Source organism: Marmota flaviventris, chromosome 1, assembly GCF_047511675.1.
Source record: "Marmota flaviventris isolate mMarFla1 chromosome 1, mMarFla1.hap1, whole genome shotgun sequence".
Lineage (NCBI taxonomy): Eukaryota > Metazoa > Chordata > Mammalia > Rodentia > Sciuridae > Marmota > Marmota flaviventris.
This window is the reverse complement of record NC_092498.1, coordinates 220,189,572-220,215,942: the sequence shown is the minus strand read 5'-3', so window position 1 is coordinate 220,215,942 and position 26,371 is coordinate 220,189,572. Positions and strand designations below refer to the sequence as shown.

The following is a 26,371-nucleotide window of genomic DNA, read 5'->3' as shown; positions in this document are numbered from 1 at the left end:
CAGCCACAACAGGAGCTGCATCCCCAGCGCTTCGGATCTTCCTTCACCTTGAGACAGGGGCCCCCTCACCTGCCCGGGTTGGCCTCCACCGCCCTTGGCCTCGAGGGCGGGCGGCTTCCTGCGCGTTGGCCACGCCCACCGCTATTCTGGGGCCCTCCTGCCTGTGTGCCCAGAAGGGCCTGGCCACTGACAGACTGGAGGGAGCAGGCACGGCCCGGTGGCCAGGCCAGCGCAGGCTGCTCTGACCTGACCCTCTAGCGCACCGAGGCTGTCCCTGGAGTGGCTGCTGCAGGGTCACCACACTGCCACCTACGGTGCCAGCCCCACAGGGTAGCAGCACATGCTGGGGTTTAAGGTGAACAAGGTGGCCACAGAGTCCCCACAGAGAAAGCCCGGAAGTCCCTGGGCCCTGCCAGGTTTCTTTGGCCGGTGTTCCCGAGATTTTGGACAGCTACGGACTCCACAAGCCCTCTCACCCCGCCGGGCGCCTTCTGAGGGCTTCACCAATGACCCACCGCATGTTGACAACAGCCCCGCCAGCAGGTGTTATCACACCCCTTCTACAGAAGGGGAGGCACAGAGAGGTGGAGTGATTTTGTAAAGTCACACAGTCAAGTGGGGAGCAGGAGTGGAACCCAGGCTTTGCCATGGGACTAGAAAGCTTCGGAGTCTGGAGATCACACAGAAGAGTGTCCTTGGTAAGTGTGAGGTCTCCGTTTCTAGAGTGGTAGCATTCTGAAGTGCCAGGACCCCAGGACCTCCAGCTGTGGGACGTCTGAGTCCTGACGGCCGGGGTCAGGCACGCTGAGTGCCTGGCCGGGGCGGCAGGCAGGCTGCCCTCTACGCAGCCAGCCAGGCGGTGTCTTCAGCCCCACAAGTGGCCAGGCCAGCTCTGCCTGCGAGGCTGCCTGCAGCGGTGCCCAGCGTGCGTGGTCGGCGCTGGGTGCCGGCGCTGCGCAGCTCAGCCTCGATTTCCTTGGAGGACTTACTGTGAAGGCCATGCTGAGTTCACAGGCCTGAGAAAGCGGAGCAGAGCTTCCAGCGCTGGGCAGCCTCACCCGGCCTTCGGGGAGGCCCACAGGAAGGACTGAGGCGAGGTGAGCAGCCTGGATGACCCGCTTCACGGCTGGCGTGTGGCTCCGCGGCACAGCGTCACCCAGCCCCCCAGAGGCCCTGGGCCCGTCCCCAACACCACGCCAAGCATGTCTGTGGCTCTCACATCAGACCCTCACCACCGCGTGCAGTCAGCCAAGGGCTGGTCCAGCCTTCAGAACCCGCGCCCCCCCGCACAGCGCACCCCGGTTTCTCACGCCTGTTTAGGGTTCATAAAACTCACAGGGAGAGGAAACCCAGGCAGGACCCGCCTGTCTCAGTGTACCTGAAGGTGCCAGAGCCAGGTGGGTCCTTCTCACTCACAATTAGGGTTGATTAGGAAATCCAGCTGGGGGTGCCCCTGTGGCCCCCGGAAGCTCAGGCCGGGGCACTGCCAGGGGACACAGCCAGACCCAGCTGCCCTCAGCGCCGGCGGCCACAGGGCACACAACGTAGGAGGGGCTTCTGTCCTGCTGGCCCAGGTCTAAGCCTCTCACTGTATCTGGGTGCCTCTGGATGCCTGGGAGGTGGCCTTGCGTCATGAGGAGACCCAGGCGGGTCCAGGAGCTGTGGTGCCTGGGGGGCTGCGAAGGGCAGTTCTGGGGTCTGGAGCCACCCAGAGTTCCTCTCTGCAGGGGCCCCAGCCAGCCCTTCCCGGACCCCTTGCTGCCCTGCACCTCCTGCTGCAGGCTGGCACGGCGGGCATCCCGGGCCGCCTCCCTTCTGAGCCGGCCCAGGATGGAGTCCCGCTGGCTTGCTGGAGGTGCTGGACAAGCACCAGGGGCTGGGATGTGAGACGGACGGAGGCCCTGAGGTGCCGCGGGGCACTCGCTGGGCAGATGCTGTCCGCGCCTTTCCGGGGCCTGCAACCACAGCACCGAGAAGCCACGATCGTAGGGTGCGGGTGGACTGGCACAGGGCCACCCTCACAGTCCATGCCCTGTCTGGACACCAATAAACTAGGCTGTTCCCGGCTCAGAGATGCCTGCTGAGCCCCCCCACTGTCCACTGGTCCCCCTTTTACAGACGATCAGACTGACACCCAGGAAGGAAAGGATTTGCCGAAACCATCTGGCAAGGAGCCAAACTCAGATGAAACGGGACAATGACAGATAAGAAAAGAGGGGACAGACATCCAGGGAGCAGAGCATCATGGGGGAGTCCCCTCCTGGGAATGGGAAGGGGTCACTCCAGAAGCCCAACCTGTCACTTATCAGATGTGTCCAACTCCTACTAGTGCCTCAAAGCCCCACGTTCCACGCCCCTGTCAGCCCTTTCTTTATCGTCCCCCGCTCTCCTTCCAGACTGCTCCAGACCTAGGCCCTTCCTTCCGCTGGCTTCTCCTCAAAGGGGAGAGGGTGGGTAGGGTGCCTGGCTGCGTCTGGCCTATTGAGGGGCTGTCCCTGAAGACAGGGCTCCTCTGGCAAACACTCAGGGATGAGGAAGCAAAGGGCGCCGAGTCTGTGCGTTCTGTTGTCCACTGGGCAGCGCGAGCACCCGGCCCGCGGGGGTCCCGGCGGGGGGGGGAGGACACAGCCCCGGGCTCCCCGCTCCCCTCTGCCACCTGCCGGCTCCCTCGCAGCCCGTGCGAAGCCCCTCCTCCTACGGGGCGCCCCGGCCGTCGGCCTCCGGGAGCTGCCCACCTGCCCATCTGGCCCTCTCCTCCCGGGTCGCCCCAGGACTGGCCGACTCCTCCAGGCGCCGGCCTCGGGCCTCGGTTTCCCGCGGGCGGGCGGGGCGGACGGGGCGGACGGGGCGGGCGGCGGGTGCCGGCCTTATAAGGGCAGGCGCGGCGCCCAGTGGGCGGCCCGGGCGGAGGGGCGGCGCCCATCAGTCCCGCGGTGGCCGTGCAGCCATGAGCTCCTCGCAGTTCAACAAGGGGCCCGCGTACGGGCTCTCGGCCGAGGTCCGCAGCCGGGTGAGTGGCCGCGCCGTCGGGCAGGGTCGGCGGGCGGCCGCGGGGCGCCGACGTCCGGGGAACAGCGCCCCGCGCCCCGCGCCCCGCGTCCAGAAGGCCCTTGGCGTCCGCGGGGACCCCCAGCCCCTCCTCTGCCGGGCTCGGGGAAGGGGGCGGGGCCGGCGGGTTTGAGAAGGGCCGGGGACCCCCCCAGGAGCCCCCCAGGAATTTCCAGGCCTCCAACACCTGGGAGGGGGGCGAAGGAGGAAGTTGGGGCCCAGGAGCCACCCGAGGCAGCTAGATCCCCTGCACCCGGCCCCAAACATGTGGGCCTCCTCCCCTGGAAACCCCGAGCCGGGCCCCGGAGGTCACCTTAAGACCCGCTTCTAGTTTGGGCTCAGAGAGGCAGACACCATTAGAGGGTCACACAGCAGGGCTCCTAAGGAAGGAGGGGAAGGGCGCGTGGCTGGTGACCCCGACCCACCTGGCCTGAGGCTCTGGGGCCCTGTCAGCTGGAGGAAGCTGTCTTCCCTGCCCCCGGCCTTGGCCAGGAACCTGCCTGGGCAGGCCAAGGGAGCCCCCACCAGCCTCCAGCAGTCGCCGGGGTCTCCAGTCCTCCCCTGCCCTTCACAGCAGGGGGACTGAGGCCCACGGGCTCCCGGCACACCCTGTGCCAACTCTGGGGTCCCCACCGGTGCAGCCTGTGGGTGCAGAGGCACGGCAAGGCCCTGAGAGGCTGCTCCTGCTGCCCAGGCACAAGTGGACCCTGGACTCCTGGTTCTCCTGGGCGGTCTACATGGACAGAGACGGGGGGAGGCGCAGTCCTCTGAGACCGTGGGCTGGGGCAGCTCAGTACTGCTCTGGAGGGGTGAGGCCGCAGGCCAAAGGAGCAGCCCGGCGGCTCCCTGTGACCAGCCCTCGGTTTGTTGGACTGGAGGATGGGCGCTGGGCTGACCAGGCTGCAGGGCACTGAAGGGTCCACCCTGAGGCAAACTGGCTGAGGCTTCAGCACACACCGTCCTCCCAGGGACGATCCCCATGCCTCGTCCACCCTGGCCAGACAGTGCTGGGGCAGGCGAGCATCCAGTGTGTCTCTGATCAGCTGTGCCATAGGACCCCAGCTGGCCGCCAGGCCTGGACTGCCTGGAACAGCTGGTCCTGATTTAGCAGGGCGGCACAGCCACATTCCTGGCAGTTTGTGGTGAGAAGTTTGTGCTGTAGGAGGCCTGTGGCCAGGGAGGAAGGCCACTGTGAGCAGGGCTGGACCTGGAGCCCTGGTCACCAGAGCGGTCAGGGACGGGGCCCAGCTGGGTAGGGCGTGCCTGGTGCCCCACAGGCTTCTCAGCCTGGAGATCACCGCCTGCAGCCGCCCCCCTTCCAAAGGCTGCCCCAGGGCGTGGGAACCTGGAGACCAGGGGCGGGGGCAGGCAGGTGGACTCACAGGCCTCCTGCTGACTGCCCTGTGCAGCCAGGTCCTGATCCCAGTCACAGGGCTTGAGGCAGGAGCCAGGAAGTGGGGCGCATCGCAGAGGACCCTTATGCAGCTTGTCCCATGCTAAGAGGCAGAAACTGAGGCTGGGAGGGGGACATCTGCCCACAGTCACCTGGGAAGTCAGGTCTGCAAAGGACACTTATGCCATCCTCCTGGACCCCTGGGGGTGTAGGAGCAGAGGAAAGAAAGGGGCCCTTTTCTTTCTTGAGAAAGGAGGACAGGCATCCGTAGCACAAACCACGCAGCTGGACAGTCCTGACCAAGGGCCAGCATCAGCTTCTCAGGAGCTGCCCTGGGGCTGGCGGCATCTGCCACACACCTGCCTGGATTTGCCGGCCTCTCGTCCCGGCTTTTCTCTTGGTCTGAGGCGCTGCCCTGGGTGGAGGGCTGTGCGTGTGGGCTCGGAGCTTTTCTGTCCTGCTGTGCAGCCCCGGGCTGACAGCAGGCATGCAGGGGGAGGACCAGAGAGCCAGGAGCTGCGCCCAGGGAGGGAGGCGGAGGTGAAGGCTGGTCGGGCATGAAGCAAGCAGGGAAGGCAGGGTGGTGGCATGGCAGCTGGGCCGTCAGGGACGTTTCAAGCCTGGCCACAAAGCACCTGAGTCAGCACAGCGGTCTGTACAAAGGCCCTGGGGCAGGAGCCGGCACAGCTGGTTCCAGAAACAGAATCCAGTCGCCCCCCAATAAGTGACCCAGACAGGTAGCTCCTCTCCTGGTGCACACCCAGGAGTGTGAGGACAGGTGGCACCGCACAATGTCCCCAGCGGCCATATCCACACAGCTGAAAGGCAGCAGCCCAAACGTCCACCAGCAGATGGATGGACGCATACAGTGGTCCATCCCCCTGGAGTGTCCCTCCGCCACGACCGAGAGCCAGGTGATGCACTGAAGTGTGGGGGACCCGAGGTCCTCTGCTTGGTGAGAGCTAGATGCAAGCGTGTGACTCTGCCCGATGAGGCTAGGACAGGAGAGTCCAAGACTTTGGCAGTGGACTCAGGGAGCCAGCCGGGGGCATGGGGGACAGGGTTATTTGGGGAGATGAAATGTTCTGGAATCGACTGTGGTGAGCATCCTGGGTGTGGTGACTGGAACGTGGGAGGTGGTGAGATGTGGGGGTCGCACCGGCCGGTCCAGGGCCTGGAGGTGGAGCCAGGCCACTGTCACCAGGGGAGTCTGGACATGTCTGCTCCCACAGGGTGGGAACCTCCAGGCCCCTCTGTCTCTTTTTCCCTTGGAGTCCCTGTCCTCCCCATCTGGAGGCTTCTGCAGGGCGTCCTCGCCGGCTCAGCCCAGTGCCCTCTGCTCCTCCAGCTCCTGTCTAAATACGACCCTCAGAAGGAGGCAGAGCTTCGCACCTGGATCGAGGGTCTCACGGGCCTCTCCATCGGCCCCGACTTCCAGAAGGGTCTGAAGGATGGGGTCATCTTATGCACGTGAGTGCACCCTGCCGGGGCACCCCGCGTGGCCCAAGCTGCCCTCCTGAGGGTCCCAGTCGCTCCTGCTTCTCTTCCTCTTGTTTCGGGGGCCAGGTCTCTGGGTGCCGGGAGGCGCCCAGCACTGAGCAGATGGCTCCCGGCTGAGCTGGCCTGAGACTCCTGCCTCCTGCCTGAGTCACTTGGGCAGCTGGGCTGACAGGCGTGTGGCCAGGCACCCTGCTGTGACCCCAGGGTAGGGCTGCGGGGGCCTTGGCTCCCAGCACCCTGTTTGTCCCCTTCAGAGCTCCAGATTTGCACACAACACATTGCAATGGCGGGTCCCAGATCCCCCCCCACCCAGGGCTTCAGGCTGTACCACCAGGGCTCTCCTGTAGCAGCTGGACTTGCTGGGCAGAGGTGCGGTCTGCGAAGAAAGGGGCTAAAGCTGCCCAGGAAGGTGACCACTCACCTGGCGGCCCTCCTGCCCCACCGTGTCCCTCCTCTCAGGCTCATGAATAAGCTCCAGCCGGGCTCTGTCCCCAAGATCAACCACTCCATGCAGAACTGGCACCAGGTGAGGGCTGGCTGGTGGAGGGGCCGGGCAGGGGCCATGTCAGAGGTCGGGCCCACTCACTCTCCTCCCCCTGGCTCCTCCCAGCTAGAAAACCTCTCCAACTTCATCAAGGCCATGGTCAGCTACGGCATGAACCCCGTGGACCTGTTCGAGGCCAACGACCTCTTTGAGAGTGGGAACATAACGCAGGTCCAGGTGGCCCTGCTGGCACTGGCTGGGAAGGTGAGGCTGGAGGGGACCGCGGTGGGGGGTCTGTGTGTGGAGGCTCTTCGTTTCCTGGGTTTGCACTTGGTTCTGAGCAGCCCTGAGGCTCCAGCACTGCCCTCCTTCGGCCAGAGGCACAGTCTGGTGCCGGGGCAGCCAAGGGGTCCTACAGTCCTGGACCTGCTGCAGGCTGAGACGTGCCCTGCAGACGTGTCCTCAGTGTCCAGGAGCCGGTGGTCTGGAAGCTGAGCCTGGGGCCAGGCTCCTGCGTGGGAAGGGGCTTGGGGTCTCTGAGGGGAGGAGGCTGGGCAGGAGGAGGTGGAGCTGGGCAGGGTGTCTGTGTCCCTGTGCCTGCCCCTCCTGAGGCTCCCAGCTCCCCTCACCCCAGGCCAAGACAAAAGGGCTGCAGAGCAGTGTGGACATCGGGGTCAAGTACTCGGAGAGGCAGCAGCGGAACTTTGATGATGCTACCATGAAGGCTGGCCAGTGCGTCATCGGGCTGCAGGTGGGCACCAGATGTCCCCCAAGGTCCTGACCTCCTGAGGGTCTGGAGGCCTGGCAGGGACCACTGACCTCTCCAGCCACTTTCTGCAGATGGGCACCAACAAGTGCGCCAGTCAGTCAGGCATGACAGCGTATGGCACCAGGAGGCATCTCTATGACCCCAAGAACCACATCCTGCCACCTATGGACCACTCCACCATCAGCCTGCAGATGGGCACCAACAAGTGTGCCAGCCAGGTGGGCCATCCCGCAGCCTCGGCTGGCCCCCTGCCGGCCAGCTCAGCCTTATCTCCTGTCCCTCCTGCCTGTTGAACCCCCACTGTCCCCTTGCAGTGTGTGCCTGGGGAAGTGACAGCCCCGCTCTGTGCCCTAGGGTCCCTCAGTACTGACACTCTTAGATCTGGGACTCTCATGTTTTCTGCCCAGTCAGTCCCACCTGTCCAGTGTGATGGGTTTGGCGCCCTCAGGTCTTAGCAGGCCTGAGTCCCAGCCGGAGGCTGTCAAGGGGAAGGCGGACATTCCTGGTTTTAAGTAGTCAGGGCTGAGCAAGGGACAGGTGCCTGGCAGCCTAGAATCCCTCTCATAGTCAGAAGTGTCTACTGAGGTTGGGGGGCCCAGTGGGGGTCCTGGGCCTGGACGGGCAGCAGGGGGAGACCATGGGAAGGCCCCTCCCTCCTCCCCTGAGGCCCGCTCCCCCTCTGCAGGTGGGCATGACTGCGCCTGGGACCCGGCGGCACATCTATGACACCAAGCTGGGGACGCACAGGTGTGACAGCTCCTCCATGTCCTTGCAGATGGGCTACACACAGGGGGCCAGCCAGAGCGGCCAGGTCTTTGGCCTGGGCCGCCAGATATATGACCCCAAGTACTGCCCACAAGGCCCTGTGGCAGATGGCGGTGCGGTGGGCACCAGCGACTGCCCCGGGGAGGCCCCGGAACGTCCCCCCTACCTGGAAGAGGCTGGCTGCTGAGGCCCCCCCCCCGTGTGCTGGGTCCCCTGCCGGCAGCAGCACCACCTGGGCTCTGGGGGGTTTCTGGGTTCTTGCTTCTTTTTTAAAGCATTGCCAGGCAGGTCTGGGCAGCTGGGTGGGGGGCCAGGGCTTTTCCCTCCCTGCTCGGGTTTCACAGACTGAGCTGGGGGAAGGCAGTGCCCGTGCAGCGGTGGGGGTCCTCGGGACACCCCAAGCAGATTCCCCAGGGGCAGTGGACCTAGCTTTATGGGGGAGGGGGGGAGGGGGGAGGGGGAGGGGGCAGCCGGGAAGGTGGCCCCCCCCATGGCTTCCGGTTTCCTCATCTCTTCCCCCTATGCCTGTGGGTTTTGTACCGGCTGAAGTTTCAGGAAGTTTTAACCAAAGAAAACGATATTTTTTATTTTTTTTTTTCAGGAAGATGGGGAGGGGATGGTAGAGGGGAGTGCTCAGAAATGGGCCTCCTTGGAGGGGTCCAGGCTGTAGCCCTTAAATGTTTTAGGCATGTTGAGGGACCACATTCCTATAAGATCAACAGCCCTGGGTCCTCTCCAGGGGCCCAGCGGGGAAACCAAGGCCCCCCCCCCCACAGGACATTGAATCTCAGTGGTTGGGGAAAACCAGACCCCCCTCACCAAGGGTCCCCCTCCCCTCAGGTCCTGCAGATTTTAAAGACCTCCCCTGCAGCTCTTCCCCTTCTGGGTCCACTAGCTAGTATCCCTCACCTCCTACTGCGCATGACCCCCACCCAGGAGCCCTGGACACTGAGATAATGTGAAATGCCAGTGCGGACCAAAAGCAATAAAAACCTCTGTTTATAAGAAAAGAGGGTGCTGAGAGTTGGGTGGTAAGGGTCGGGTTTACAGCTTCACTCTCGGGGTGTGGGGAGCCGGGAGTGGGTTGGCAGTGGAGGCCTGCCGCCTCTGCCCCTGCCCTCTCTGCTCTGCATTGGTCCTCACCTCGGCCTCCCTCCGGCCCAAGGCCACCTCCTGGCTGCGGATCCACACCCTCCAGCCAGCCAGCACCACCTTGGGAAACCCAGAACTCCAGGAGACGGGAAGAGGGTCTCCTGCACCGGGGGCCTTGGTATTACAGGGGACTATGCAACGTGACAGACAGCCAGGCTCCCCAGGGACAGTCCCAGCCGGCGGGTCGCCGGCCCGGCCCCGCCCCGTGGGAAGAACTAGTGGCGTTGCCACCCGCAAGTGATGCAGCAAGAGGCGCGCGGCCCCTTTAAGAAAGCCGGCTGGGGAGCCCCGCTGTGATCCCGCCCTAACCCTCCGCGCGCCGGGCTCCGGTGGGGCCGGCCAATGACTGGCGGGCACAGCGGCCAATGGCAGCGGCCGGGGCCGGGGCGTGTAGGGCGCGGCCGTGAGCACCAGGACGCCAAAGGCGGTAAACCGCGGGGGGGGGGTGCTGAGCCTGCCGGGGCTGAGCCTGCGGAGGGGACTTCTCTTAAAGGGGCCACGCCCCCTGGCAGCAGAGGGAAGGCGGGCCAGAGCTGGAGGCCGGAACGGTGAGGGGGACCGGGAGAGGAGGACTGTCTCGCGACAGTCGAGAATGCGGGGGTGGGGTGGGAGGAAGGCAAATTTCCCTAGGAATTAGAGGTACTGGCTGAGCTCCGATCCCACTCACCCTTCCTTTCCTTCCTGGGAGTGTTGGGGGCGCTGAATTGACCACTAAAGCTCAGTAGGAAGAAGTGGGCATGGGGGTCACTTGAGGGGACCTTTGCCAACATACACCTGCAGTGCCTTTCCCACTTAGAGATCCCCAGCCCCACCCCTTTGTAAATGAGTTGGTCCCCAGAGATCCCAAAAGCCACTTGCTTAAGAAAGAATCCTGGCGAGGAGGTGGAGGTCGCGCGGTCCCAGGTCCTAGTCCCCAGATGGATGTTGGCCTTTGGCAACTTCCCGACTTTCTGGGCGCCTTAGTTTCCCCATTTGTGCAAGAAAGTAGCCCAGAGCTGAACAGTCCCTAGAGAAATACATGGTCAGGTGTTGCTGGAGCCTCTCAGCGCTCTGAGAGAGAGATGATACACGATGCGGCGGCGAGCTGGGCTCGGTCTCCCGCTGTACGTGCCCCTTCTTGGGCTCAGTTTCCACTTCTGTAAGATGAAGTAGAATCTAGTACTGCCAGCCGGGCGTGTGACATGCCCAACACAGTGAGTATTCGTTGCTGTTATCACTGGGCGACAGGGCCAAAGGGAACCTTGCCTAGGTCTGGGGGATGGGGCGGAGATGGGACCTGCAAACAGCCTGGGGGTGGGGCCTGGGAGTGAAAGCGTTAAGCCGAGGCTCCGCCCCTTAAGAATTCAGGAGGGTCTTCTCAGACCCCAGCCGGTAGCCGGCTAAGAGCGACAGCCCTGGCAACCAATCGGTTGCGAAGACGGCTTCGGGCAGGGTTCCCATTGGCTTACTCCTTCTGGGTCGAGGAGCGTCCCTAGATCTAGTACCTGCTCTTCACCTGGCTCGGTCCGAACTTCTGGGAGCCCTGCAGGGTCGAATGGGAGACGGGTTCAGAGAGGAGCAGGCAGTTGTCGGCAGCCACACAGCACGTCCTCAGACTGACGCTGCTGACCTTTGTCCCGACCCCTCCGTCCCTGTTCAGTCTCACCATGGCTTTCCGGACACAGCTGATGTTGCTGCTTTGGAAGAATTTCACGTATCGCAAGAGACAGCCGGTACGCTACTGCCCCGAGCTGCGGAACAGGGCGGGGTGGGCAGGTGTCCCCCGTGGGCTCACAATCTCCCACCCATTCTTTGCTCAGATCCAGCTCCTGGTCGAGTTGCTGTGGCCCCTCTTCCTCTTCTTCATCCTGGTGGCTGTCCGCCACTCCCACCCCCCACTGGAGCACCACGAATGTGAGTCCCGTGGCCAGACACTGTCTGGGGAGGAGCGATGGGCCACCCCATCCGCCCAGGGGCAGCCGCTGCAAGGATTGCAGCCGAGCTCTCTGTTGCTAGAGGTGTGCAGTCGCGGGGTGGTGCAGAGGTGGGCAGAGCTGGCATCTCCCCACAGGCCACTTCCCCAACAAGCCACTGCCGTCCGCGGGCACTGTGCCCTGGCTCCAGGGCCTCATCTGCAACGTGAACAACTCCTGCTTCCCGCAGCCAACGCCTGGTGAAAATCCCAGGCTCCTGAGCAACTTCAATGACTCCCTGTGAGCAAGAGGCATGGGGTGGGGCCCCCGTGGGCTCAGTGCTCCAGGAGTGCCCCGAAACCCCACCTCCTTCCCCTACTCTGTCCCCAGGGTCTCTCGGCTCCTGGCCGATGCACGCACTGTACTGGGGGGTCCCAGTGCCCAGAGGACACTGACTGGCCTGGGAAAGCTGATGCCCCTGCTGAGGGCAGTGAGCAGCAGAGGTAGGGAGGGCCCCTGAGGGCTGAGCGCTGAGCCCCAGCCTGCCTGCCTGGCCCTGTCGGAGTGGGGTGTTCCAGGAGAGGCTTGCCAACCCTGTGCCTCTGTGTGTCCTTCCTCCAGCCTGGCCTCCACAGACTGACTGGCAGCAGGAGCGTCCTTCACTGGCCGCTGAGCTTCTGGGGATGCTGCTGCCGGGGGTGAGGCAGGGCTGGGTGGGAGCAGCGGCCTCTGGGGCATTGTTTCAGGGAGCCCCAGTGCTCACCATGCAGGGGCCTGATTCCAGCCTCCTGCCAGGGCTGCGCCTGGCCCCTGGAGCAGTCAGTGTCCCCTGTCCTGTCTAGCATGGTGGTGGAGACTCCAGGGTGCCACTGAACAAGTCCTGGACTGTGGGAAGCCGCTCTGAATGACCACGCCTTCCAGTCCCGAAGCACAGGGCTCTGACCAATCACTGCATGTCGTAGTGACTTGGGCGTGGTCCCAGCTCGGAGAGCAAGGCGTGGCTTCAGGTGGAGGTGTGCCCACTGGGGTTCTCCCTTGTAATCCTACCCCTTCTGCCTTTTCTGGACAGAACATTCTAAGAACAGCATCTTCCCAAATACAAGTCCACTCCTGAACGTGCTCCCCCCCTCTCTCAGCCTCTCCTGACTTTGTCTTGCTCCCCCCTTTTGGGAGGCTTGAGGCGGGGAGCTGGGGAAAGCCGTTCTGAAGCTTGGGCTCTGTACCTCTCAGAGCCTCAGTTCCCTGTTTGTAAAGTGCTGGTCTGGGCCTCTACAGACCTGATGGACGAAGAGAGGAGGCCATTGGTGTTCTTGCCGTCTCCTCCACAGGAATCCCTGGGGGGCGCCCTGGGTCATGTCCAGGAGTCCATGGACAGCTTTGTGGAAGCAGTCAAAGACCTGGCCCAGGAGGTGAGGCTCCACCCAGCCTTGACCCCAGCCGGGTTGGGGTGGTGATGGATGGCCTGGGCACATTTCTTGAGGGTTCAGGTGCTCCTGGCAGAGTCCCTGCTCTGGTTAAGGCCTGGAGATGGATGGTGCTGTGGGAGGATGGCCAGTGCTCTCTGTTGACCTTGCCTTAGCTCCTGGTGCTGCCCAGCCTGGTGGAGCTTCGGAGTCTGCTGCAGAGACCCCGAGGGACAGGTGGCCCCCTGGAGCTGGTGTCAGAAGCCCTCTGCAGTGCTCAGGGGCCTAGCAGCCCAGGGGGCCTCTCCCTCAACTGGTACGAGGCTGGCGACCTGAGGGAGCTGGTGGGGCAGGACCCAGCACCAAACCTGCCGGACAAAGGCCTGAGTAAGTGAATGGCCTGTTTCCCCACCTGGGAAGTGGGGCGGAGGGCAGAGGGCAAGGCCTCACAGCACCCCCACCCCAGGCCCTGCCTGCTCTGAGCTGATGGGGGCTCTGGGAGACCACCCACTGTCCCGCCTGCTCTGGAGGCGCCTGAAACCGCTGATCCTGGGGAAACTGCTATTTGCACCTGACACGAATTTCACGCGGCAGCTCATGGCCCAGGTGAGGGCACTGTGCCAGGCGGGAGGGAAGTGGCCAGACACCACCCGGTATCTGGCCAGGTGTGTCACAGCCAGGCCAGAAGGTCTCGGAAGCTGCATTCTGAAGAAGTATGAGTTTGTTGGCCGTCAGAGACCAGCAGGTACAGGCTCAGAGGCACAGATGGAAGCAGGGCCCCGGGGCCAGGATTCAGCAGGGGTCCCCAGAGGGTGGCAAGTGGTGAGTGGGAAGGGCCAGGACGGGTCTTGTGCTGCCTCCCTGCAGGCCAACCGGACCTTCGAGGAGCTGGCTCTGCTGAGGGATATCCAGGAGGTCTGGGGGGTGCTGGGACCCCAACTCTTTGACTTCATGAACAACAGTGCCAATGTGGCTGTTCTGCAGGTGGGCTAGGGTGAGGGTCCACGGTGTGGGGGTGCCATGCGGGGTCAGGGCCTGGAGGTGGAAGTTGAAAGCTGTGGTGGGAGGGCAGATGGGCCCCCACAGACAGGAAGGGGTGCCTGATACAGACCTTTCCTCACCTGACACCCCCCAGAGGCTCCTTCAAAGGCCGGACAAATCGGGGTGGCAGCCAGGAGCAGGAGGCCCAGACCCGACGGAGGCCCTGCAGTCCTTTCTGGACCCCAGCATGGGTGGCTACAGCTGGCGCGATGCCCACGCTGATGTGGGACATCTGATGGGCACACTAGGCCAAGTCATGGAAGTGAGCCATCTGCCTGGGGGTCTGAGTCATTGAGAGGAGGCAAGGCCAACCTGGGGATCCGAAGGCGGAGGCAAATCTTGCCCTGGGGGAGGTGGGCTCTGTCCGGCAGAGGGCCTGGTCACAGATACCCTGGGCTTCACAGAGGTCTGAGGGGGAACGTAGTTGGAGGTCCTGGGGAGGAGTCTGCCTTGACCCCGATGAGGTCCTCCATACTCTGCTGGGCAGACCGCAGCTCCTGGGATTCATACCCCTAGTGTGTGTCCTTGGACAAGCTGGAGGCCTCGCCTTCGGAGGCAGCCCTGGTGTCGCGGGCCCTGCAGCTGCTGGCCGAGCACCGCTTCTGGGCCGGCATCGTCTTCCTGGAGCCTGAGGACCCGGCAGACTCCTCAAAGAAGCCAGCCCCAGACCTGGGCCCTGGCCACGGCCACGTGCGAATCAAGATCCGCATGGACATCGATGATGTTACCAGGACCAATAAGATCAGGGACAGGTGGGCGGGAGCAAGAGTTTGGTGGACGGGGCCAACCGTGGACCTTCAGCCTAGACAGAAGCTGGGCGCCTAGGCGCTGTGGGCGTGGGCTAGGCTGGGAGGAGACAGAAGTAGGTCCCGGCTGAGGGCAGTGGTGGGCGTGGCTGGTGCGTAACTGAACCGCAAGGTGCAGATCAAGCTGTGAAAGACGGGTCCTTAGAGTTTCCAGCACTTCCCTACAGCTGACCGCCACTCCCCTCTCGCAGGTTTTGGGACCCTGGCCCGGCCGCGGACCCCCTGACTGACCTGCGCTATGTGTGGGGCGGCTTCGTGTATCTGCAGGACCTGCTGGAGCGCGCTGCTGTGCGCGTGCTCAGCGGCACGGACCCCCGCGCTGGCCTCTACCTGCAGCAGATGCCCTACCCGTGCTACGTGGACGACGTGTGAGCGCCGCGCCCCTCCGCACTTAATTCCTAGGCGCCAGTCCCGGGGGCGAGGAATCTTGGCCACGGCTGAGCCTTGGGTTCCCAGGCGAACGGTCCAGCCAGGAGGACGAGGGAGCTCCGCAGGGTGTTCAGATCCACCACAATGTCTCGTTCCTCAGGTTCCTGCGTGTGCTGAGCCGGTCGCTGCCGCTGTTCCTGACGCTGGCTTGGATCTACTCAGTGGCGCTGACCGTCAAGGCCGTGGTGCGGGAGAAGGAGACGCGGCTGCGCGACACCATGCGCGCAATGGGACTCAGCCGCGCGGTGCTCTGGCTCGGCTGGTTTCTCAGCTGCCTCGGGCCCTTCCTGTTCAGCGCTGCGCTGCTCGTTCTGGTGCTTAAGGTGAGCGCGCCCCCGCCTTCTGGGCCCAGGAGGGGCGCGTGCAAGGGTTATAAGCAGGAGGCAGGGCCAAATCCTGGACTCCTTTGCTTTCCACAGGTGGGGGACATCCTTCCCTACAGCCACCCGGCCGTGGTCTTCCTGTTCTTGGCAGCCTTCGCGGTAGCCACCGTGGTCCAGAGTTTTCTGCTGAGCATCTTCTTCTCGCGTGCCAACCTGGCGGCCGCCTGTGGAGGCCTCGCCTACTTCTCACTGTACCTGCCCTACGTGCTCTGTGTTGCCTGGAGGGACAGGCTGCCCACGGGTGGCCGCGTGGCCTTGGTGAGGGCCGGTCGGGCCTGGCGGGCACACCCAAGGACCAGGCCACCCTCTGACCCACCCCCTCCCCTACAGAGCCTGCTGTCGCCAGTGGCCTTCGGCTTCGGGTGCGAGAGCCTGGCCCTGCTGGAGGAGCAGGGTGAGGGCGCACAGTGGCACAACTTGGGCCGTGGACTGGCGCCAGATGTCTTCAGCCTGGCGCAAGTCTCAGGCCTCCTGCTGCTGGACGCCACCCTCTATGGCCTCATCATCTGGTACCTGGAGGCTGTGTGCCCAGGTAGGCCATAGTGGGTGGGGCTTCAGACGGGGCCCTAGTGCCCACGGGAGGTCTGGGTCATCTACCTGGAGACACCTAGTTAGGTCCGGAGTGGGGCAGTGTCTCCGGCTGCTGCCTGAGCACAAAAGACTGTCCCTTCGGGTGCCTCCCTGCCATGAAGTACCTGGAGGCGTGCATCCGGTGGTGAGGGTGGTGTTTCCTGGCACTTTCGCACAGGTAGCTGCCTGTAAAGGCAGAGCCACCACCTACCTGGATGTCTGGACTCCAGGTGTGTGGCTGGAAGTTGGCACACTCCACGGGGAGTTAGCACGACTTAGCCTCTCTCCCCCAGGCCAGTACGGGATCCCCGAACCGTGGAATTTTCCCTTTCGGAGGAGCTACTGGTGTGGGCCTGGACCCCCCAAGGGTCCTGACCCCATCCCTGCCCCGCAGGACCCAAGGGGTGAGGCCCTACAAGCCTTAACAGCTGCTTCCCGGTTTGGACTCCCCACTCCTCCCCATGAAGAGCCAGGTTCCCCCAGATCAGATCCTCCCCAGCCCCTGCACACAACTCAGGCCCCTCCTACCGTCCCTAGCCTCACAGTTCCCTGATTCCTCAGCCTGCTGTTGGGGCCCCTAGGGCCCCACAGCTGACTGCCTCCCTCCTCAGTGCTGGTGGAGGAGGCGCCCCCGGGCCTGAGCCCTGGAGTCTCTGTTCGAGGGCTGGAGAAGCACTTTCCCGGCTGCCCACAGCCAGCCCTGCGTGGGCTCGACTTGGACTTCTACCAGGACCAGATCACTGCATTCCTGGGCCACAACGGGGCGGGCAAGACCACCACGCTGTGAGCAGCTGGCCTTCCTCCTCTTTCCCTGTCTGTCTGTCAGTGGGGAAGGCGTCTGGGGTCAGAGTTTTCTGCCAGCATGGGGAGGGGGCGGTGCACACGACCAGACCCCAGTTCCCTCCCCCAGGATGGGCCTGGGACAGGCGTCTTCTCAGCACAGTTCCCCTCCTCTGTCAAGTGCAGACATTGTGCCCCTTGGGTGAGCATAAGTAGGTGCTCTGTAAGTGCTTGCAGCCCCTCTCCTGGTGACAGGCTGCTCTCAGATTCCCGCCTCCCCCCAGGTCTATCCTGAGTGGCCTCTTCCCGCCCAGTGGTGGCTCAGCTTTTGTCCTGGGCCATGACGTCCAGTCCAGCATGGAGGCCATCCGGCCCCACCTGGGGGTCTGCCCGCAGTACAACGTGCTGTTTGACATGTATGTCCTGGAGTGCCTGTGGGTGGGCTGGGCCGGCTTCAGGACCTCCATGGTGGCCATCGCCCCCCTCGCCGCAGGCTGACTGTGGAGGAGCATCTGTGGTTCTACGGGCAGCTCAAGGGCTCGCGTGCCACAGTGGTGGGCTCTGAGCAGGAGCGTCTGCTGCAGGACGTGGGACTCGTACCCAAGCGGTGGACTCAGACACGCCACCTCTCTGGTGAGCCCAGACGGGGGAGGCCAGCTCCACAGGGTCAGGGTCTTGAGAAGCCCAGGGATGGATCTGGGGACCAGGAGGAGCCAGGCCTTGAGGTCTCCGTGGGTGGAGAGGACAGGCAGCCATACCCACCGCAGGGAGGGTCACGCCAGGATCCTCCAACCCACCAGGTGGGATGCAGCGGAAGCTGTCCGTGGCCATGGCCTTTGTGGGTCACACTCGGGTGGTCATCCTGGATGAGCCCACAGCTGGTGTTGATCCCACATCCCGCCGAGGCATCTGGGAGCTGCTGCTCAAGTACCGGGAAGGTGAGAGTGGGGGGTGGCTTGAGGTTGCCCTGGACCGTGCCTCAGGGCCCAGAACGTCTGACGTGGGAGTGCCGGGCCGGGTTTTGAGAGGTGAGAGGAGCTTGGAGCCGTGGGCAGGAGGTTACCAGCAGAGACCACAGCTAGAGCAACACCTGGGGCTGGGCCCTGTGTGCAGGTCGCACGCTGATCCTCTCTACCCACCACCTGGATGAGGCCGAGCTCCTGGGAGACCGGGTGGCCATGGTGGCAGGTGGCCGCCTGTGCTGCTGTGGGTCCCCACTCTTCCTGCGCCGTCACTTGGGCTCTGGCTACTACTTGACACTGGTGAAGAGTCCCCAGCCCCTGGCCAGTGCTGTGAAGGTGAGGACCAGAGCTAGGCCCTGCCCTGACCCCCATGGGTCTGTCCAGCCTGATGGCCACATCTGTGGCTGCCCCTCTGTCTGCAGGATGAGGAGGACACCCACTTGAAGGACGGCAGGGGCTCTGGCCAGGGCAGCACTGCGGGTGAGTTGGGTGGGAGGCCCCGGGCAGGGAGCGGGCAGCAGAGTCCTGTTCAGGGCAACAAGACTCCAGTGCCCCAACCTGGGCTGTGTCAGAAGGTGCCTGAACTTGGCTGAGCCAGCCACACTCTGGCCCTTACCTTTGACCTGTCCTGGGCTGAGCCGGACACAGGCCCACCTGACCAGGGACCCTGAGCCAGCCCTGCCCTCAAGTTCTTGGCCCTGACCTCCGCCCCTAGGGACGGCCCCTCCCCAAGGAGACGGGTGGGAGAGGGGCTCCCGGGCCTCAGGGCCTAGATGTACCTCATTCACCCAGGTGCCCCTCAGCTCCTGGCCCTGGTGCGGCGCTGGGTGCCTGGGGCACGGCTGGTGGAAGAGCTGCCCCAGGAGCTGGTGTTGGCCTTGCCCTACGTGGGTGCCCTGGATGGCGGCTTTGCCGGGCTCTTCCGGGAGCTGGATGAGCAGCTGGGGGCGCTGAGCCTCAGTGGCTATGGGATCTCAGACACCAGCCTCGAGGAGGTGCGGGCCAGTGGGAGTCCTGGGGCCCAGGAGGGCAGCCTGGGGGACGCAGCAGAGCTTGCTACGCGGGGGAGTGAGGAGGGGCGTTCCTGGGGGAGACCGCGCCAGGAGTGGGGGAGGCTCAGAAGCCCTTTGAGGTGGCAGGTCCCAGTGTTCAGGTCCCGACCCTGAGCCCCTGTGCTGTCTCCCCAGATCTTCCTGAAGGTGACAGAGGACTGTGCCTCGGACACAAACCCAGAAGGTGTGGCTGCAGCTTTGTGACCTTTACCCACAACCTGGGTCCAGAGCAGGTTCTCATCTCAAGCCAAGCTGATGCCTGGCTGAGTCTACCCCCGTGCAGAGCCTGAGTCCTGACCTTTCCACCCATGACCCTTGACCCTGGCCCCAACAACACTAACACTACCCCTTCCCCGTTGGCCCTGCAGATGGCAGCCCTGGGCAGCATGCCTGTGTGCACCTGGCTGTCCCAGATGGGACCCTGGGGGCCACGGTCATGCCAGAGGAACCAGCCCTGGACAGTGGGGAGCTGGGTGAGTCCCGCACCCCATAATCCCCCAAGGTCCCCACCACCAGAGCACTGACCTTCCCATCCCCGACAGCTGGGTCGGCCCCAGAGACCCAGGCCTTGCAGGGTTCTGCGCCAGCCACTGCAGGACGAGTAGAGGGCTGGGCACTGACCCGTCAGCAGCTCCGAGCCCTACTTCTCAAGCGCTGTCTACTTGCCTGCCGTAGCCGCTGGGGCCTGTTTGCACAGGTGAGGGGGCCCTGGGACAAAGGAGGGTGCTGGAGAGTCCCTGGTGACTCCTCTGGCCATCCCCTCAGTGTTCGCTTCAATAGCTTCATCCTGTGCATATTTATTGAAGACACTAGGGAGCCCTGGGTGGTTCTAGAGCGGGAGCAGGGAAGGGTATGAGCAAGCCTGGAGGGTCGTGGAAGTGGCAGCTGATGGGATGTCCCTCCAGATTGTGCTGCCCGCCCTCTTTGTGGGCCTGGCCCTGCTGTTCAGCCTCATCGTGCCTCCTTTTGGGCACTACCCGGCTCTGCGGCTCAGTCCTGCCATGTACGGCGCTCAGGTGTCCTTTTTCAGGTGAGTGCAGAGGAGAGGGGCTGGTGGAGGGAGGGCTTGCCACCTGGGGACACAGCTCTGATCTGCACACACACAGTGAGGACACCCAGGGGGACCCCAAGTATGGCCACCTGCTCAAGGCGCTGCTGGGGCAGGCAGGACTGGAGGAGCCCCACCTGCAGAACACCTCCAACAGGTGAGGCCCGGCCTGGACCCCCTCTGGCCCCAGGTCCCCTCGGGGCTGTGGTGGGGAGTACCCCCTCCTGGACCCCCTCTGGCCCCAGGTCCCCTCGGGGCTGTGGTGGGGAGTACCCCCTGCCGTGGCACACGGGAGCTGGGAGCCACTGTGCTTCCAGAGAACAGGCAGTGGGTGCCCACAGCCCTGCACCCTGACCCACAGGCTGCCCGAGTGCCCAGGGGCCCTCTCCTGCCTGTTCTCAGTCCCTGAGGCCACTGCTGATGTGGCCAGGGTCATGGCCCGTGGCAACTGGACCCCAGAGTCTCCATCCCCAGCCTGCCAGTGCAGCCAGCCTGGTGCCCGCCGCCTGCTGCCCGACTGTCCGGCTGCGGCTGGTGGCCTCCCACCGCCCCAGGCAGTGGCCAGCTCTGGGGAGGTGGTCCAAAACTTGACGGGCCGGAATCTGTCCGACTTCCTGGTGAAGACCTACCCAAGCCTGGTGCGCCAGGGGTAAGCACCACATGGCACCCGGCCTGCTGCAGCTGGGCCTCGGGCCGGGTGGGCCTGGGCAGGGGTGTTGGGGCAGGTCCAGATGCCCAGCCTGACCCTGCACCTCTATCACCCCTCCCTGTCTGTGTCCTCCACAGCCTCAATACTAAGAAGTGGGTGGATGAGGTCAGGTAAGGAGGGACCTGGGGTTGCTGGCCCCACTGCGCACCCCCCTGGCCCTCAGCTCTTCTTTCTGTGCCCCCCAGGTATGGGGGCTTCTCACTGGGGGGCCGAGACCCAGACCTGCCCTCAGGGACGGAAGTGGCCCATTCTGTGGAGCAGCTGAGGGCCCTGCTGAGTCCCCGGCCAGGCGGGGCCCTGGACCATGTCCTGCACAACCTCTCAGCGTGGGCTCACAGCCTGGATGCTCACCACAGCCTCAAGGTGAGAACCCAGGGTGGCGGCTGGATGGCCCTGAGGGTCCAGCCTTGGCCACCCTGACCCTGTGGCCTCCACAGATCTGGTTCAACAACAAGGGCTGGCACTCCATGGTGGCCTTTGTCAACCGAGCCAACAATGCACTCCTGCATGCCCACCTGCCCCGGGGCACCGCCCACCAGGCCTACAGCATCACTACGTTCAACCACCCCCTGAACCTGACCAAGGAGCAGCTGTCCGAGGCTGCCCTGTGAGTCCGCACCCGCCCACCTCCGTGGCTCTGAGGTGCGGGGCAGCGTGGCTGCAGCGTGTCATCCAGGGCCGCGACCTGCTCCGAGGCCGCGTACCGGCCACCTCCAGCCCCCGCGCTCCAGCCCCCCAGACTCCACGTGTCCCTGTCCCGCCCGTTGTCCTCCCGGGCAACGTCTCCTGCCAGGCAGCTCGACCACCCCTCCCCACGTGGCTCAGGCCCTCTCCGCCACCCACGGCGGCCCAGGAGCCTCGTCCCTGCGGGGCACGCGTGGCCGGGCCCTGAGCAGCCTCGTGCCCTCACCCCCAGGATGGCCTCGTCCGTGGACGTGCTCGTCTCCATCTGTGTGGTCTTCGCCATGTCCTTCGTCCCGGCCAGCTTCACCCTCGTCCTCATTGAGGAGCGCGTCACGCGAGCCAAACACCTGCAGCTCGTCGGGGGCCTGCCCCCCGCCCTCTACTGGCTGGGCAACTTTGTCTGGGACATGGTGCGGGGGCTGCCCAGGAGTGGGGGGGCTCGCTGCCCTTTGGCCCTTCTGGGCTGGGACTTGTCACGCGTGGGTGAGGTCTTGAGGACCGTGGGACACATCGTGTTCTCCTGTCCAAAAAGTAGGAAGCAGAGGGGTCACAGGGCTGAGGGTGGCTGTCCTGCCCTGGTGGCTGAGGAGTGCGGTGTCCATCTCTGTGCAGTGTAACTACTTGGTGGCTGTGTGCATCGTGGTGCTCATCTTCCTGGTCTTCCAGCACAAGGCGTACGTGGCCCCTGCCAACCTGCCTGCCCTCCTGCTGCTGCTGCTACTGTATGGGTGAGGTCCCCGTCCCTCAGGCTCCTTCTTACGCCCTCACCCCTGCACCGAGGGAGACGGGACCCTGCAGCAGCTCTTGAGGGCCGAGGCGGAGTTTGGTGGGAACCTGGGAGCCTGCCAGTCAGTCATCTGCACCGTGGCCTTAAAAGCTCAGTCCGCCCGGATCTGCATGATCAGAGGCCCGCTGGGAGGCCTGCTCCTCCCAGGGATGCCCAGTGAGGTCCTGTCGCCCTGCAGCTGGTCAATCACGCCACTCATGTACCCGGCCTCCTTCTTCTTCTCCGTGCCCAGCACGGCTTACGTCGTGCTCACCTGCATCAACCTCTTTGTGGGCATCAACGGCAGCATGGCTACCTTCGTGCTGGAGCTCTTCTCGGATCAGGTTGGGCTCTGCAGGGTGGGGCCGGGGCTGGGCTGCAGTGTGGCCTCAGCTCCCGACGCGACTGCCTCTTCCTGCCCCCAAGCAGAAGCTGAAGGAGGTGAGCCGCATCCTGAAACGCATCTTCCTCGTCTTCCCCCACTTCTGCCTGGGCCGGGGGCTCATCGACCTGGTGCGGAACCAGGCCACGGCTGACGCTTTTGAGCGCCTGGGTGAGAACTTCCTGCCCTGTGAGACTGGTCAGCACCCTCAAAAGTGCCATGCTAGAGTCAGTTACACAGAGTGGGGACCAACGGCCTCCAGGGAGAGACACCCCAGGTGGCCTCAAGGTTGGGCCCAGTCAGAGGTATAGAAAAGAAGTCGTGAAAGTTGATTTTATCTTGGGGCACATCACTAGAAATCGAATGACCTAAATAAGGGAGGGGGGTGGCCGGCCTCTACTTTCTATGCCCATGAGTCCCCCAGGTCTTCTTTGACTTTTACCTTGAGAATCCAGGTGAGCCGGATGGGGAGGACACAACTCCCTGGGACAGAGTCCTCCCTTCCTGTCCCCACAGGAGACGGGCAGTTCCAGTCGCCCCTGCGCTGGGAGGTGGTGGGCAAGAACCTGCTGGCCATGTCGGTGCAGGGGCCCCTCTTCCTCCTGCTCACGCTCCTGCTGCAGCACCTCGGCCGCGTCCTGCCACAGTCAGTGGGGAGCAGGGGGGGTGGCAGGGCCAGGGACCTGCCTGGGACCCACGCGTGTCTCTGTCTTCAGACCCCAGCTGAGGACACGGCCGCCCCTGGGAGAGGAGGATGAGGATGTGGCCCACGAGCGGCAGCGGGTGGCCAGAGGGGCCACCGAGGGGGATGTGTTGGTTCTCAGGGACCTGACCAAGGTAGGTGTGGCCACAGAGAGCCGGGCGGGGGCTCCCACTGGCCACCCCCCTTTCTCAGGGACCTGCCTCCTCCTAGGTGTACCATGGGCAGAGGATGCCAGCTGTCCACCGCCTGTGCCTGGGGATCCCCCCAGGTGAGGTGAGTCCCCGGGAAGGACCTGGTGCTGGGGCGGTGGGAGGCTGCACATCACTGCAGGGCTGCTGCCCACCACCGCTTACTGAGCACTTACTGGGTGCCAGGATTTGAACTCCTGTTTTGAGCCAACATATCCTCATTAATTAAGCACCTGCTGCATGCTTACATTTATGAAGCATCACTGTGCTCACCCCGCGCCAGCAAACATCTGGAAGTCTGTTGTGCCCACACTTGTGTATGGGCTTTGTGGGATACCTACCCTAGTCGGTAAACAGAAGGCCCAAACATCCCCCGCTGAAGAACAGGGTTGTGCCTCTCCAGTACCCCAGGGTCTGTCCCAGGCTCCACCTCGCCCACAGCCGCCCACGCCGGAACTCAAGGCTGCCACCAGGCACCAAAAACACAAGGACAGGGCTGGTCCCCCTGAGCCATTAGGGCTGCTGCCAGGGGAACCCGAGGTGGGGGTCAGGGCTGGGCCTCCCCAGCACCATCTCCGGCATCCCGCAGTGTTTCGGACTGCTCGGGGTGAATGGAGCCGGGAAAACCACCACGTTCCGCATGCTGACCGGGGACATACCGCCCAGCATGGGCGAGGCTGTGCTGGCAGGTCACAGGTAGGGGGCTCCAGGTAGGGGGCTCCAGGTGGGGGCAGTGTGCACCTCCCCCACGACCAGCTCTGCTCCTGGTCCTCCCACACCATGCTCATGGAGGAGGTCCTGAGACCCTCCTGTCCCTTACCAGAGTAGTCCTGGGTGGTGGCCCTGAGACCCCTGTGTGTGCCTCCAGTGTGACCAGTAACTAGCCAGTTCTGCACCCTCTACTCCCACCTGCAGCGTGGCCCAGGAACCAGCCGCCGCGCACTGCCACATGGGCTACTGCCCGCAGTCAGACGCCATCTTCGAGCTGCTGACTGGCCGAGAACACCTAGAGCTGTTTGCACGCCTGCGAGGCGTCCCTGAGGCCCTGGTCGCAGGGGTGAGCTCTGCCCCCCTCCTGGGTTCCCCCCCAGCACCCCCCCAGCTCTCTTGCTCTTGACTCCGCCCCACCCTGCTCCCCGCCCTCAGGTGCTCAGCCTTGGTCCTTCAGCATTGGGTCAGGATCAGAGGGCCCGCCCCACCCCCGCACGGTGCTCCCAGCTGCTGTGCTCGCCTGGCCCAGGCCCCTTCCCGCCTTTGCCTGGTGTTCTCCCTCCTTGACGCCTCCGGCTGGGACCCCGGCCTAGGTCTTCTCGCCTTTCGCCTAAGGTCCCCTTCTTGTGTCTCGGTCCACTCCCAGGTTTCACCCATCCCTGCTCTTTTCTCCTGGCCCCATCCCACGTCCACTGTACCCGCCCCCCCCCCCCACCCCCGGCCCTGCTCCACCATCACTCTGCCCTGCCCTATGTCCACTTGGTCCCCATCCCAGCCTCCTCTGACCCTGCCCCATGCTCACCCACTGTGGCCCCACCCCACCACCACTGGTACCTCCCAGCTCGCCTGGTCCCCCAACGTGTCCCTCTTGCCGGCCTCCGCAGACTGCCAGTTTGGGCCTGGCGCGCCTGGGGCTCCCGCGGTACGCCGACAGACTCGCGGGCACCTACAGTGGGGGCAACAAACGCAAGCTGGCCACAGCCGTGGCGCTCGTTGGGGATCCCGCTGTGGTCTTCCTGGTACGTGGGGCGGGATCTGGCGTGGGGCCGGGCTGGGACCCCGGCAGGACCAGGCTTAGGGCCTTTCCTCCGTCCCAGGATGAGCCCACCACAGGCATGGACCCCAGAGCGCGGCGCTTCCTCTGGAACAGCCTTCTGGCCGTGGTGCGCCAGGGCCGCTCCGTGGTGCTCACCTCGCACAGGTGACTGGCCCAGGCTCCAGGTGGAGGAGGTGCCTCCGAAGGCTGTCCAGAGCACAGGGACATAGCGGATGGGAAGGTCCTGACCCTAGCGGGGGGACAGGGGGAGGGAAGGAAGATGGCGGGCCCAGGCGTAAGGACACACGGCGGTGGTACCCAGCCCCAGGAACCAGGCAGTTTGGGCCCAGCGAAAATGTCCAGAAAAGGGTGGAGGGGAGGGTCCTGGCCGGTGTAGCGCAGCGCGGGTCGGAGCTCACGAACCGGCCGCCAACAGCATGGAGGAGTGCGAGGCGCTCTGCACGCGCCTGGCCATCATGGTGAACGGGCGGTTCCGCTGCCTGGGCAGCACGCAGCACCTCAAGCGCAGGTGAGCGAGAGGCCTCTGGGCAGGTGGGCGGACAGGAAGGTGGGATGAGTGTTCAGACCTGGACCCAGCGGCTATGGCCGTAGAGTGGCCAGGATTACAGACAGCAGGAGGGACGAGGAAGGGGCCAGGCGGGGTTTGCTGAGGGCCGCAGTACTGGGGCCAGGGGACACTTGATCCGGTTGATGAGCGCGAGGTTGCGGGTGGGTTTAGAAGGACGAAGGAGCCAGCAGAGGCAAGTCAGAGCGCGGCGGGTGGGCGTGGCCGTGGCGCGTGGGAGGAGCTGCGGGTGCCCGGAAGCGAGGTCTGGAGGGTTGGGGGGGGGCTGCAGGGGCGGGGCTAGGAGCACGAGTGCGGGCGGGGCGCCGCGCAGGGAGCGGATGCGTGTCAGGTGCGGCCAGGCAGAAGAGGCGAGGCTGGAGGCTAGCGGGTGTGGGCGGGGTCGTGCGCTGGGCTGGGCAGGGCAGGGCAGGGGCCGGTCTGGTAGCCTTGTCCCCACCCGCTCCAGATTCGGTGCTGGCCACACACTGACCCTGAGGGTGCCCGTGGACCGGCACGAGGGAGCGATAGCCTTTGTGGTGGCGGCATTCCCGGGGGCCGAGCTGCGAGAAGCGCATGGGGGTCGCCTACGCTTCCAGCTGCCACAGGGAGAGCGCGGCGCCCTGGCACACATTTTTGGAGAGCTGGCAGCCCACGGTTCAGACCATGGCATGGAGGACTTCTCTGTGAGCCAGACCACACTGGAGGAGGTGACCACAGTGTCGGGCTGGGACTGGGGAGGGGCTGGGGCCAGGGTCCTGGGCTGACAGCCCCTCCTGTCCATCCTGTCCTCTCTGGACCACCCACCTGCCAGGTCTTCCTGCACTTCTCCGAGGACCAGGGGAAGGAGGAGGAAGACCAGGAAGGAGTGGAGGCGGAGCCTGCAGCAGGCTCTGAGCATCCCAAAGGCCTTGGCCAGGCCACGACAGACACCCTAGTGATGGAGACCGTGCTCTGAGCCTGCCTCCCCTTGGGGCAGGAGAGCCCCAGGAGCCAACATCAGCCCCCAGAGCACCCACTACCCTGGAGCAAATAAAGAGAAGACTGGGGCTGAGGCTGTGGCTCAGTGGTAGAGTGCTTGCCCAGCCTGTGTGAGGCACTGGGTTCGATTCTCAGCACCACATATAAATAAATGAATAAAATAAAGGTC

At 64.5% G+C, this 26,371-nt stretch overlaps 2 protein-coding genes and 2 long non-coding RNA genes across 18 annotated transcripts; 3 read left to right on the top strand and 1 right to left on the bottom strand.

Moving 5' to 3' along the window:
• Nucleotides 1-190: 190 nt before the first annotated feature.
• LOC114105961 (uncharacterized) lies at nucleotides 191-2,824 on the top strand. The gene is made up of 4 exons (XR_003585118.2): nucleotides 191-698; nucleotides 1,015-1,097; nucleotides 1,321-1,397; nucleotides 2,119-2,824. It is a non-coding gene; the product is annotated as an uncharacterized lncRNA (long non-coding RNA).
• Nucleotides 2,825-2,900: 76 nt separating this feature from the next.
• Cnn2 (calponin 2) lies at nucleotides 2,901-8,969 on the top strand. Of its 2 annotated transcripts, none has more exons than XM_071604996.1 (7): nucleotides 2,901-3,010; nucleotides 5,790-5,911; nucleotides 6,401-6,467; nucleotides 6,552-6,689; nucleotides 7,060-7,176; nucleotides 7,386-7,412; nucleotides 7,880-8,969. In XM_071604996.1, the coding sequence occupies exons 1-7, from the start codon at nucleotides 2,948-2,950 to the stop codon at nucleotides 8,144-8,146; spliced, it is 801 nt and encodes a 266-aa protein (XP_071461097.1). In that variant the 5' UTR covers nucleotides 2,901-2,947; the 3' UTR covers nucleotides 8,147-8,969. The 2 variants fall into 2 exon arrangements, with proteins under 2 accessions (XP_071461097.1, XP_027808221.1); XM_027952420.2 differs by having other exon boundaries at nucleotides 7,266-7,412.
• Nucleotides 8,970-9,055: 86 nt separating this feature from the next.
• On the top strand, nucleotides 9,056-26,371 carry Abca7 (ATP binding cassette subfamily A member 7). 14 transcript variants are annotated; one of them, XM_027952409.3, is made up of 47 exons: nucleotides 9,554-9,659; nucleotides 10,751-10,823; nucleotides 10,911-11,004; nucleotides 11,162-11,303; nucleotides 11,394-11,506; nucleotides 11,625-11,701; nucleotides 12,332-12,412; nucleotides 12,583-12,793; nucleotides 12,873-13,012; nucleotides 13,274-13,390; nucleotides 13,542-13,709; nucleotides 13,964-14,199; nucleotides 14,445-14,621; nucleotides 14,783-15,005; nucleotides 15,102-15,323; nucleotides 15,396-15,597; nucleotides 15,929-16,039; nucleotides 16,247-16,418; nucleotides 16,700-16,831; nucleotides 16,909-17,048; nucleotides 17,216-17,353; nucleotides 17,529-17,713; nucleotides 17,800-17,857; nucleotides 18,170-18,372; nucleotides 18,565-18,613; nucleotides 18,798-18,902; nucleotides 18,972-19,126; nucleotides 19,335-19,459; nucleotides 19,536-19,634; nucleotides 19,839-20,126; nucleotides 20,264-20,296; nucleotides 20,372-20,549; nucleotides 20,624-20,793; nucleotides 21,103-21,280; nucleotides 21,483-21,598; nucleotides 21,836-21,980; nucleotides 22,066-22,189; nucleotides 22,535-22,664; nucleotides 22,735-22,855; nucleotides 22,932-22,994; nucleotides 23,499-23,605; nucleotides 23,825-23,966; nucleotides 24,505-24,639; nucleotides 24,718-24,821; nucleotides 25,093-25,185; nucleotides 25,691-25,931; nucleotides 26,036-26,371. In XM_027952409.3, the coding sequence occupies exons 2-47, from the start codon at nucleotides 10,758-10,760 to the stop codon at nucleotides 26,177-26,179; spliced, it is 6,453 nt and encodes a 2,150-aa protein (XP_027808210.2). In that variant the 5' UTR covers nucleotides 9,554-9,659; nucleotides 10,751-10,757; the 3' UTR covers nucleotides 26,180-26,371. The 14 variants fall into 14 exon arrangements, with proteins under 14 accessions (XP_027808220.2, XP_071461042.1, XP_027808218.2 ...); XM_027952407.3 differs by having other exon boundaries at nucleotides 9,553-9,659; nucleotides 12,873-13,390; nucleotides 21,483-21,544; XM_027952406.3 differs by having other exon boundaries at nucleotides 9,553-9,659; nucleotides 12,873-13,390.
• On the bottom strand, nucleotides 10,197-10,862 carry LOC114105830 (uncharacterized). The gene is made up of 3 exons (XR_003585101.3): nucleotides 10,757-10,862; nucleotides 10,596-10,633; nucleotides 10,197-10,247 (listed from the first exon to the last, which is right to left on the bottom strand). It is a non-coding gene; the product is annotated as an uncharacterized lncRNA (long non-coding RNA).

Excerpts from the sequence above, each read along its gene's own strand:
- Cnn2 (XM_027952420.2), top strand. The coding sequence starts at position 2,948 with ATGAGCTCCTCGCAGTTCAACAAGGGGCCCGCGTACGGGCTCTCGGCC. Across the intron at positions 3,011-5,789 it reads CGGCCGAGGTCCGCAGCCGG|CTCCTGTCTAAATACGACCC; the intron begins GTGAGTGGCCGC and ends CTGCTCCTCCAG. Across the intron at positions 6,690-7,059 it reads TGCTGGCACTGGCTGGGAAG|GCCAAGACAAAAGGGCTGCA; the intron begins GTGAGGCTGGAG and ends CCCTCACCCCAG.
- Abca7 (XM_027952406.3), top strand. The coding sequence starts at position 10,758 with ATGGCTTTCCGGACACAGCTGATGTTGCTGCTTTGGAAGAATTTCACG. Across the intron at positions 11,702-12,331 it reads TGGGGATGCTGCTGCCGGGG|GAATCCCTGGGGGGCGCCCT; the intron begins GTGAGGCAGGGC and ends TCTCCTCCACAG. Across the intron at positions 24,822-25,092 it reads GTGGTGCTCACCTCGCACAG|CATGGAGGAGTGCGAGGCGC; the intron begins GTGACTGGCCCA and ends GGCCGCCAACAG.